At 54.2% G+C, this 12,285-nt stretch overlaps 1 protein-coding gene across 1 annotated transcript in view; it reads right to left on the reverse strand.

Annotated features, from left to right (window-relative positions):
- The window catches only part of LOC137904129 (A-type potassium channel modulatory protein DPP6-like), a 39,681-nt gene extending 30,225 nt beyond the window's left edge, over positions 1 to 9,456 (reverse strand). Inside the window, exons 1-2 of the mRNA XM_068748292.1 lie at positions 9,274 to 9,456; positions 4,990 to 5,052 (exon numbers count right to left, since the gene is read on the reverse strand). Of these exons, the coding sequence (XP_068604393.1) occupies positions 4,990 to 5,052; positions 9,274 to 9,456 (246 nt within the window). The remainder of the gene's footprint in view (positions 1 to 4,989; positions 5,053 to 9,273) is intronic.
- Between the last annotated feature and the right edge of the window lie 2,829 nt (positions 9,457 to 12,285).

The raw sequence follows: 12,285 nt of genomic DNA on the forward strand, positions 1-12,285 counted from the left end.
GACGTTACTTACTGATGAACCCGAAACAAAACCAGCAGCAGGCGCAAACAACGCTGCCTTACAAACAAAAATCAGGGAGCAAAATTAGCTATTTGTTTTGGTACAATAAATCAGCAGTTTAATGTGTGAACGATGGTTGTAGTACCCAGAACGGCCACCAGGAGGTCAACGTCCAAACGACGACAGAAACCGATCCGATGTTTCGTCATGCTGGAAAACCTTAGAAACGCCTCTCTAAGCCCCCCCCCCCCCGATAAGATAATAAATGGCGGAGAGGAGCGGCGCCTGTGTTTCACCGATACAAGCAGCGGTGGAGCCCATCATTCTGCGGCGGCTGACGGCGCCCCGAGGATCCGGGAGGCAGGATAATAAACTCCGGAGTGGAAGCGCGGTTCCGTCAGAACGCCGTCGCCGCCGACCCGGTCCCTCGCTCTTCCCCGGACCGCCGGGACGCCTGCTCTTCAAGTGGAGAGGGATGATGTGGCGGCGCCAACTTTCACGCTGCCGTCGCCATAATGTGACGAGCTGTCACATTACAATCCTCCAGTCGGCCAATTTGGGGCGCCATCAGCACGCCGCAGCGGCGAGAATCATTGCAGCCATAACAATAACACTAAAGCTTCCCGGCGATAAATGTCAGCCGGAACGCCGGTCAGAAGGCCGGTCCTCTGAGCCGGAGCCAGACGCCGACGTTTGAGCGCAGCCTTTAGCCTCCGGTGGGCGAGCGAGCGCCGCTGGCGAGCGGTTCCCTTCGCCGAGGAGACGGAGGAGGGAGGAAGAGAAGGAGGAAGGAAACTCCAGCATGATCCGTCGCTTTCTGCTCTGACAGGACGCTTCATTTAGCGTCCTCCTGAAAGACGCTAGTATCTGCTAGCAGCGGCAAAGCTAATCAAACAGCGTCATCAAAAGCTAAAATAGTTCAACCGAACCCAAACCCAACGTCGTCTCCTTCCTCCCATCTGACATCCACTTCCTGCGCTCGGCGGCGCTGAACAGAAGACCTGGGAACATCCCCGTGATGTCATCGGGCGTGGCCACATTAGCGCTAATGCGTTTAGCTTCCAGGCTACGGTGAAGACCGAACCTTTTAAAGGTGTTGATAACGTCTCCAGGGCTTCTGGGGTCAGGGACGACCCGACCCCCAGCAGGGGGGTTTGGTTTTGGGGTGAATTGCTCCTTTAGGCTAGGAGGAGGCAAAGCTAACGGCTCCGCGCTGGAACAGGAGCAGCGTGTCCAAATGAGGCTGGAGCTCCATTAGCTGCTTATCGCTCTGAATGTTTGTCAGAGGAGGTGCAGAGACGACAGCGGGGCCCGCGGGAGGAGGAGGAGGAGGAGGAGGAAGAGGAGGTCCGCGGACCTGCCAACGCTCGATGTTTCAATTAGAGGCCTGGTGGAACGCCGCGGCGGCGGCGGCTCCCGATGGCTTTCCTGCTCCGCGGCGCCGGGTCGCTAATTACAGCGAGTCGATAAGGCCAGAAAACGTCTGGAAGGACCGAGAAGAGGCCGATAAACAAACCGGGACAAGACATATCGTCTGCCACCCTGACCATATATGGTCAACAGACACGCCCCCCCGACGGTTTGCAGCAAGAGAAGACACCTGCTGGCCGTCGAGGAAAGATTTATCCGAAATAAATCTTCTCCTTCAGCTCTGCAGGATCAGCCTGAGCGGAGCTTTAACATTCTTGGCGAGTACTTTTATTTATGCAAATACGACCACAGAGGTTGGTGTAGCGGCGCTTTAATGGCGGCGCTTTAACGGCACCTATATGCATATTCTGGGCAGGCAACAGAGGAGGATACCTGGCTGGAGAAAGGCTGACCTTTTCCTAAATGACGCCGTTTGGAGATTCCTCCGCCGCCTCCTAACGAGACGGGCGACCGTCGTGACATTCGGGTTGACCGTTGCTCCGAACGCTGAATATTTATTGCCGCATTAGAGCAACCGTCTCCGGGCGTTAGAAGCCGTTTGGCCGAAGAACGTTTAAATCACGACAACAATCGTGATGAATTGTTGTGGCTGCCTCTCGGCTCCACTTCAGGCCGCGGCGCCGCGGCTCGACCGCGAGATGAACTATGGTGAAAACACGGGGGCCGCCCCCCCCCCCCCCTCTAAATCAATCTTCCAATCCCTCTCAAATTGGCCCATCATAGATTTGCATTTCAAAAGCGAGTCGTCCCGTCATCGCTCCGCCGGACGCCTTTTGATTTAGGTCTGCGTCGTCCTCTCTGTCTCAATCAAAATTTAAGTGGTGAAAACGGACAAATATACCGAGACAGGTTTCACTTTACCCAAACTGAAGGACGGAAACCGACGGACGACGCTACACGTTAATAGGACTGTGAAAAGGACCATTAGCTAGAAAAAGTATTTTCTTTTCTGAACAGATTTGTAATGGAGCTCACCTCCACAGGAATCGAATGCAGCGCTGAGCAATGCATTATGGGACAGTAACCACCAAAAGGTGTGTCCACCTTTCCTGGAAAATGGCAGGAATAACCAAGACTGGAAGATGCTAACGTAGCTTGTTAGCTTTTTAGTACTTCAACTTCAACAGGCCGTTAATTAGCACAAGTGAAAATATTCTCTTGTAAGCAACCAAGCTAACTAGCTTGCTAGCCCCAAGATGATTATCTATCGATAGATTACTGCACTAAATGTTAATGATTCATTATTAAAAGGAAGCTAAGCTAGTTAGCTTGGTTGCTTAAAGAACACAACCCCGTGCTACGTAGCTGCTGAAGAGGCACCGAAGTTTAACAACAGAGGGTATTAAAATGGGTTCTAAACAGCTAGTAAGCTACGTTAGCTTCTTCTAGCTAAGACCGTCCCAGGCAGGATGGTTTTCTGTCGGTCGACAGCATGAAAATGCTATCAGAGCTAGCACTAACGTGACGCTTCGAGAAGCGACGTGGTTGGAGAAACGTTTTTGTTGGATGAGCACATGGCGAAAAACGCAAAAACCAGAGCAGGTGCCGCGTTTCCTGTGCAAGTTGCTCTTTTAATGAACATCTGTTTGAGCACTTATCACACGAGCCGTTCATCAGCCGGCCGCGGAGGAGGCGACCCCAACACGGCGAGGCAACCGAACAAAGCACGGCTAATTAAAACCGCGCTGCTCAAAACCGCAAAAAAAAAAAAGGGACAATCAATTCTGCAATATTTACACCTTCCTGCGTCGTTAAAAACCGTTTCCTCCCGCCGACGCTCGAATCTATCAGCCGGCAGCAGACGGGCGCCGCGTCAAATAAACATTTCATCAATACTCCATGAAATGCATTCTGGGATTTTAATGAAATCGAATGGGGATATTAGGCGGACAGAGAAAACAGCACGGAACAAACGAGGTGGAGTTTTTGGGATTGGGAATAAATCCGCCCGTTTGCAGCCGTGATTCCTCCAATCAGCTGCCAGCAGAGTCCGACCCGGCAGAACCAGCAGCAACAGGAAAACACGCCAAACAGCAGCGGCGGTCTGGCCATCGGACCCGCTGTGCACCGCCGCTACAAATCACACCTCCCACAGACCGCTCCGAGGTCCGATCTGAGGTTCTGGCTCTGGACCCCCCCCCTCAAAGTCTCTCTGAGCATCAGGAGCTCCAGAACCAGCCTGACCAGGACCGAGAACGACCCACGAGGCTGCAGGTCCACAGCTCAAACCTAAACGGACAAAGACCTGGACAGAGTGAATCAGCGTCTCCCCGGTGAACGGCTCCGCCTCCACCTTTGACCCCGCCCTGCTGCAGTGATGGGGGGGGGAGGGGGGTTCTGGATTAGCTGCCCTCTATCCGTGTCCTCTGTCCCTGAACCGCCGGCTCCGCCGAGCACACCATCAATCAGCCGACCGCAACAGGACCTCACGTAACCACGGCGGCAGCGGCGCGTGTCCGTGCACGTGTGCATGTGTGCACGTGTCTGTGCGGCGTTGCCCGTTCTACAGCCTAGCGTGTTCGGAGCAATTCTTCCATCTTGCGTCGCACCTCGGTTCGTCCCTGACAGCCGGCGTTTATTTGCAGCTCCAGCATCGTCCGGACCGCCCTTTAGCTCCGATTAGCATAAACCAAACCACGCCCCCTTATTTCCCTGTGGCTCAATAATAGCCTCTACTTAATTTGGTTTTAGAATACGTTAGTTTGGAACGATAAATTAATGTTATTCTGCGAAACGTTCTCCAGATTCGCGGTAAAGTTTTTGTCTCATTTCAAAAACCTTCGCTTCAAGCGGCTAAATGCTAACGCCGTGACGGATGAGGCGAGCGCTAGCGCTGTTAGCTTAGCAGCAGGGTTTATGGGAGGACTCAGGGTTTGTCATCGTCCAATCAGGTGCTGGCGTTTGGGTGTTCTGCCCCGCCTCCCTCTCACCTCCGATGTCACTTTAAGGCAGGTGGGGGCGGGAACATTTCGACGTGATCCGGTGACGTCAGAGCGTTTAACAAAGTTTTATTTTAAGGTGTGAAAGTTGGAAAAGTTAAATTTCCATCTGCTGCACTTCCTGTGGGGGCGTGGCTGACGGCGTCCCTCGGGGTCGAACGCGTTACTGACCTGCTGTTCAGAACCCGAACCGGAACCGGGACCCGAACCGGGTCCACCGTGACGGTGGCGGCTCCGCAGCTCCGTCCGCGCTGCCCGACTGACGGAGCTGCGGAGCCGCCCTGCGTCGCGTCACCGCGCCGCCACGCAACAGTGTTCCGTTCGGTCCGCGCCTCCTCCCGGACCGAACGGAACCGCTTCAGCTGTTGAGCTGCGCCTTTTGGGTTTAACTCCAAGTTCATCCCCGCGAGGTGCCGAACCGAGCCGCAGGTCGTGATCAGCTGACGGCGCGGCACCGGCCGGCGCTCCGGACGGAGTCTGAACTGCGCTGCGGAGCGGTGCGGTGCGGTGCGGTGCGCGCCCCCCCCCCCCCCCCAAACACATTAAAGTCGCCGCAGCGCCGCGACCGGGGCGCTGCGGGATGAGCCGAACCCGACGCGCGACGGGAGGCGGACGGTACCTGGTCCTGCTGCGGAGCCGCTGCCGCCGCTGCGCTGCCCTCCTTCGCGGTGGTCATGGTTCCCTACGGCGGGGGAGAAACACGCACGAGCCGCGGCCAAGGTGTGAAATAAGGAGGAGGAGAGGCGAGAGAGGAGGAAGAGGAGGAGGAGGAGGACCGGGAGAGAGAGAGAGAGAGAAGCCGCGCAACTCTTCTCTAACCGCTTGATGCGGGGGCCGTGCGTGAGCCATTCAATATTCCACAGGCGCGTGCAAGTCAGCTGGAGGGGGGGGTTGTTTCGATATCAATTAAAAATGTGATGAAACTTTAATTTAATTTCATTCATTTGCAACTCGAAGGACGTTTAAACAGATCAATTAGGAGCCCAGTCGGATCCTAATTGATCCGGATGATGCTCATGTTTTATTCGTGTTGTTCGCCCCCTTATCCTTGCCCCGCCCCCTCCTGGTTCCACCTGACCCCGGTCTCCCCGTTAACCGATCTCTAATCAATGAACTGCAGAAACGCTGAATGGCCGACCAGCCTCCGCCTCCGACGGAAAGGATCGCTCAGCGGCCAATCAATGAGTGCCAAAATAACGACCCCCCCCCCCCCCCCCCCAGGCCGGCACCCGATTGGCTGATGCTGCGTGCTCGGTAGAGTCACAAACCTCACGCCGAAGCTCAGAGACTTTAGAATCTGTTCACGCGCATTAAATACACGATTATTATGGGCCCCGTTTTCCGTTTCCGTAGCGACATGCGTTAAACACACTCCCCATCAGGCTCGGCGCTCATGCAGGCTCGCGCCGCGGCTATAAACGCGTCCCAGGACGGCGGTTTGTGGAGCGAATGGGAGGATCTATCTGAGTTATGGCTGCTCCTCCCTCCCACAGGAGGCGCCGCCGTCATCCACAGCCATCGATCAGCGCTACTTCAGCGCCGCGCGGAAGAGCTAAAGGGATGGAGAAACGCAAAGGGTGTGATGTAGCGGCTGCTGCTAACATTAGCACGCCGCAGCTAGCACCGCCCTCACAAGTAAGACGTTATACATCATTGTGAAATTAGTGAAAGGACAACTTAACGCTAACTAGAGCTAACACCAAATAACCTAAGGCGACATGATGATCAATAACAAACAGGTAAACGCTAAAGGTACGTATGCTACTGGGTGCTAATGTTAGCATTAGTAGCCCACTGTAATCGCAGAAACTGAAATGAAAGAAAAACTGAGTAATATTGTAAAAACCTTTACATTTATGAAAGTGTAAAATGAAGCGGCTCCAGAACAGAACCCTGTGGCACACCGTATTTAATACTGATTGAAATTCATGGAAATTAGCATAATGAACCTAAACTGGGAACCGCATTGATCAATATTTAATCATGAAGTTCCAGATTCGTCCATTTGTCGTTTTATTCCTCCGTTTCCTCCGAGCTAATAAAGGATAATGAAATATTGGCAACTGTCGTCCCGTGGAGATCATCTTGTTTGAAAGGCTCTGTTGTCATGACAACGGCAGCTGCTTCATTCAATAGACTTCGCCATCCCCGTGCTTTTGTGTTTTGCATCCCATAATGTGCACCGAGTCCCGAGCTGAATGCGAGCGGCCTTTTGAATCTTCAGGCCCATTAAAAATGAAAATATCAATAACGGATCAGAGAGGTGAGTTAGCATGCGCCACGTAACCCGACCCAGAGGGGGGGCGGGGTTAAGAAGAGACTCACGTCCTCTTTGAGGAGATGACAAGTGGCCGATTTCACCATCGTGTTGCTCCTTCACGGGCTAGCACGCCGCCGAACAGGCTAAAGGGCGCCGAGGCCGGTCCATGATCCAGGATGCCCCGCCCCTCAACCCGGATAGGCTCCACCTCCGTGCTGTCTATTTACTCATTTTAACCCTCGGCCCTCGGGACGTTCCGTCCTCGCCGTGCTTTGAAGGGTTCGTTAACTCTCTTTGAATATCAATTTAAAAGAAGACCTTGAGAATAAACGAAGGACGAGCGATGGATGATGAGAAACAGACGAACGGAGTCGATTCAATCTGTTCCCCGTCAGAACGAACCCAAACGAGTCCGAAACGAACCGACCGTCCCGAGAAAAGGCTCCATTAGCATCGGAGGAAGACGGGGCGTCGTCGTCCGGACCATTATAGCATGAATATTTGATGGGGACATAAAAGGTCTCTGCTGTAAGCTAGTCAGGCGATGCGTACGAACGGGAGGTTTGAGCACGGCGGCGCCACGGCGGGCCGGACCGCCTCCGACGAGCAGCATCGCTGCTCATCTAATATTTACAACGCTATCGCTAAATCTGATCACAGGAACTCATTACAGCAGCGGAGAAGCGAGAAATCTGTGCGAGCGCATAAATAACGAGAGCGTGGCGCGTCCTGAACGCCTCACGACTCCCGTCAGCGAAGCGCGTTTCACTTCCTGCAACGCGCCGCGATGGAAGGAAGCTAGGAGCAAACACTCGTTAGTGAGGTGAGTCTAAGAGGGGAGGAGTCTGGAGGTGAGTCTGAACACCTCCACCTGAGTCACAGCCCGGCGCCGCACCAGACAACGCGGGGTTAAAGGTGACAGGATGACGGTTTGTTGTCGGTTCCTTCCATCGCCGTTCAGAGGTCCGATCGATCGCCTGAAAGGCTCCTGGGTGTATTTCCGACCCTTTGATCCCTGCTGCGTTTGGTCGGCAGCACTTTGCCTTTCGTTTTGATAAGTGCTGCATAAATAAACTTTATTGTTGTTGTTGTCATGGAAATGGATCCGCCTCTCTCTGGATCGGCACCAGGCTCTAATGGGCTCTTGGCTGGTCCAGGTGGCGCCTCCTTCCACTAATGACATCACAAACAGCTTAAGCTTTACGGTGTGTTTGCGATACTTAGCACACGTTAGCGCGTGCTAATCTAAGATGGTGAACAAGAAAATCTGCCAAGTAGCAAAAAATCTGAGTGGGTTAGGGTAAACAGGGGTATTTCACTGCGTGGACCTGGACTGTTTCACTGCGTGGACCTGGACTCTTTCACAGAGGGCTGGAATCCAGCGCTGGTTCTGAAGGATTTTCCAATCGTCTGTTTTGAGCGTCAGAATCGAGCTCAAATGAAAGCAAATAAAAATTTGTTTTGTGTCAAATCTCATTCCAAAAACGGATTTTTGTGTCCAATTGCTCCATCAAATGATGAATCAATTCTAAAATGAAACATTTACTGCCGATCAAAGTGTCTGCGAATTGATTAATTGTTGCGTCATCGTTTATTTATAAGTCTTACGACGGCAAGCATCAGACATTCTGACATTCCCGTCGGCTCCTCCGTGATCCGAGACTCCGGAGACGGAGATGAAAGGGAGAGGTGAGGACGAGGATGAAGAGCGAGGAGGAGTGTATTGTTTCTTTTCATGAGCTGATGAGAAGAGACGGAACGTCGTACACGGCGGAGTCGGCTACGGTCCAATCAGAGATCAGCGAAGCGTGAAAGCATCGGCCGGGATTGGGGATTGGAATCTCTGGGATCAGGCGGTGAATAAATGTTTTTCCTGCGGGAATACTGGTCTCAGGTCAAAACAACGAAACATTCCGATACCGGCTCGTGTCCAACGATGTGCGGTCGGAGTTGGACCCCGTCAGCCCTCGGAGCAGGAAGGAAGCTCCGAAGAGGGAATGAAAGTGGATTTCCGTGGATGAAGACACCCAAAGGGACTTTTGCTGAGACGATGTTTGTTCTGGATGAAAGAAGCCGCCGGAGGGACGGACTTCTGTAGGACTCCGGAATGGGACGGATGAGCCGTGAGACAAACGCTGGAAACTGCCAACGCAAACAAAAAAAAACGCTTCGGATGCGACGACGGGCGAAGTCCGCGTCGAACGAGGAGGAGAAGACCGGGACGCCTTTAAGGAACTCGGAGTCACAAAAGAGGAATGATCTCGGAAGAATCCCTGGAAGGAGAGGAGAGCAGGAAACTGACCCCGAAACGACTCCGACCTCGCCGCCGCCGGGGACTCGACGCTCCCGTCTCCTTCACCGGAAGCATCTCGGGAAATGATTGGGATCAAATAATCACCGACGGAACCGGCTCTCCTGACTGAAGGGAAACGGGCCGGAACGCCGACGAGCGCCCGATGGCACGGCGTCTCCTGCTAACGTTAGCATGAAAAGGGGACACGACCACAGATGCTAATGGTTCCGAGTCGCGTTCTGATCCGACGCCGGTTCTTTGTTGCAGGCCGGTTCATTTCAAACGGGTTCTGTAGCATCACAGAGATACGAACGATGAAGAGGACGACCCCCCCCCCCCCCCGGACTCACCCTCCAGAGCTTCCTGGCCGACTCCACCCTGGAGGGCTTCCTGCGGAGGCCCAGCGGCGCCGCCAGCGGGTGATCGAACAGCATCCTGGGGGCGCCCGGCTCCTCGCTCCCTGCTTCCCGGGTCGCTGCGGCCGCTCCGCCGAAGAGTCCGTCTGCTGTGACATCACGCCAGCCTTCCCCCATTTAAGAGGCGGCGGCCACGCCCACAGCCATTACTGGATTTCCCATCATGCAAACACAAACAACCTCCGGTCCCTCCGCCTCCATCACATTAACGCGGGCTAATGGAGGTCGGGAAGCCGCTGCCAAGATTAGCCTTCACTTAACGCTGAGAGGGACCCGGCGGGTTCGGACGCCGCTCCTCTTCATCAGCAGGGAGGGCTCCGGCTAATGAGGGAGAGGGCGACGAAGGGCGAAGCGATGTAATCCGACACCTCGAGAGGAGAGGAGCAATCACGCTAAACGGTTTACTCCGCGGCGCAGGTAAACAGCTGATTGGAGGGAATGAACACCTGGGCAGGAAGGCCACGCCCCCACCCCCCCCGAGCAGATGGAAACATCCAATCATCATCCACTCAGACTCCAATCCGGACTCAGAATCCGGTTCAGCATCAACAGGTGATGTGAATGCATCTAGTCAGATTCAGCTAGCCGCTTAGCATCAGCGTTAGCATGGCGCACGTCGTAGCGTCTCTGCAGGTGGTTTTTGTGCTGCGTTCAAGGACGCCCCGTCTGCGTAGGAGATCTGGCTCGTTCATTTTTCACCTTTCTCGTGTTCTATTATCCTGTAAAGAACGTTTCGTCGCCTCGATGAAAGCAGAGTTCTGCACAAACGGCGTCGCCTTGATTCCTTTCATGGATTCTCCGTCTTTTTTTATCAGCTCTTTGCTTCCGTGCGTTTCGGCAGGTCTTTAAAAAAAGAGAAACGCTTTTAGATTCCAGCGCAACAGAAAGACACAAAAGTCCGTCGCAGCTCAGAAATAGTGTTTTAATGCGAGACGGAAATATTCCAGGTCCTTTTATCTTCCTTCGACTCCTCCTCCAACATGAAACCATTTCAGCCGCCGCGCTCCAAAATTATTTTCCATTTCTCTCGCTCAAATGAAGTTCTTTCTGTCCGCCCGCGGAAAAGCAATATACTGGGCTGGAAATAAAAACAAATGTTTCTCCAATTCCCTTCGGTTCATATCTGGGAGTAATTCCTCACACATGGGGGGGGGGGGGGGGGTGGGGGAGGGGGGGGGGTGTATTTACTGTGCCCCGGAATGTTCTGTAATAGCTGTATGGATTCAAAACAAATAAAACGACTCTCAGTGCCTGCCAGTCCACGCCGAGGGTTCCAGCAGCCCTGAGAGTAGCCTTATCTCTGCGGCGGTTTGGGGGCGGTCCTTATCATCGACCCGAAAGGTGGGCGGGACAATCAAACTGGGGTAACGCCTTCGTCTGCATTTGACGGGAACGCTTGGGAAGCTGCGGCGCTTGTTCCCGTGATCCCCATCGGATCTGTCCAATGAGGGAATGCTCCGCCTCCTCATAATAATAATAGGGGGCGGGGCTTCTACGAAGCAGTCATGAGGAGCTAGATTGGTACCAGAAATATATGAACAGAGTTCGACTAATTGTTTGGTAAAGGTAAAGGTGTGGACCTGGACCCCCCCCCCCCCCCCCCCCCCCCCCCCCACACACACACACACACACACAGAATCAAGCGGTCCGGATAACGATCCGGGATACGCCGACGCAGCCGGAGAGGAGTTTGGGATGAGCTGCTCTCATTCAGGACAAAGACTTGTCAGATCGAGTCCGTTTCAGGGACACGAGACCGGGCCGCCGTTCCTCATCGCCGGGCAGACGCCATCGACCGAGACGCCGGGTCACGAAGGCGAGCGCCGCGAAGGAAAACAAGGGAAACGGGATCCGAGGTGAAGGAAAGGACGGCGACAGGTTCCATTCGGGAGACCAACAGGTGGAAGGAAGGGAAAGAAAAGCAACCCCAGAGTCCCGGAGACGACCCAGACCCGGTTATTGATCCCGGCCGACAGCCAGGAACAGAAATTCATCGACCTCCGCGGTAAAGCCCGACAGCCGGAGCAATCAGGAAGACCGAGGGCGGAAGATTAGCCTCTAACCGAGGCGTGTATGACGCCGGAACACGCCCGTTAGGGGGGCGGGGCTAATGCAATAAGCAACGCACACAAGACCGGCACGCCGCCGATACTGGACCCCTTCGCAGAACCCATACGAGCGGTGATTGAGTCTCCCTGCGGCACGCCTTGGTTTTCTAAACAAGCCTGTAATGGAGCTCCAACGGGTCCTCGCCAGGAGGGGCGGCCCCCTCCGGGTCCGGGCTTTGGTACCAGAACTACGCCCGCGTGCAGTGGTTGCTCGGCGACAGTGATGTCAGCGTTTCAGTCCTTTGATCAGCGGCGCAGCCCGTTGTGAGGGGCGTGTTTATTGATCTCTGATCAGATCGATGTTCATTGATCTCTGATCAGATCGATGTTCATTGATCTCTGATCAGATCGATGTTCATTGATCTCTGACATTCTGACCAGGTTCCGTTATTATTCCGTGTTCTGGCGTTTCCGGGACGATTCCGTCCTCCTCCACTTCCCATTCCCGTCTGACTTCCTGGATTTCCAAGAGGAAGTGTGGGAAGTCAGATCCCGTTCCTCTCAGCCAGGACAAGCAGCGGGCATTATCAGGAGGCAGGAAGTCAGGCGGCGCCCTTCCTCCCGGCCAGCTGTTCCCATCATGCCTCGGCTGCGAGCCGCCCGGGTCACAAACGCCATTCATCTTTTATCATCTAATCCGCTATTCAATTAACTTCCTCTGGTTTGGATCAAACGGCCGTCTCCGATGGGCTCTTTGCCTTAAAGGCAAATCCTTCATCCTGTCTGTGGCCCCTCCCCCTCCCCCCTCCCCCCTCCCCCCGTTGGTCGTTCTGTCGCTCCACGGTCCTTTCATCATCGCTCTCCCTCCGTATCATCGATTTAACCTCACTTTGTGGCG

This window comes from Brachionichthys hirsutus, chromosome 14, assembly GCF_040956055.1.
Source record: "Brachionichthys hirsutus isolate HB-005 chromosome 14, CSIRO-AGI_Bhir_v1, whole genome shotgun sequence".
Lineage (NCBI taxonomy): Eukaryota > Metazoa > Chordata > Actinopteri > Lophiiformes > Brachionichthyidae > Brachionichthys > Brachionichthys hirsutus.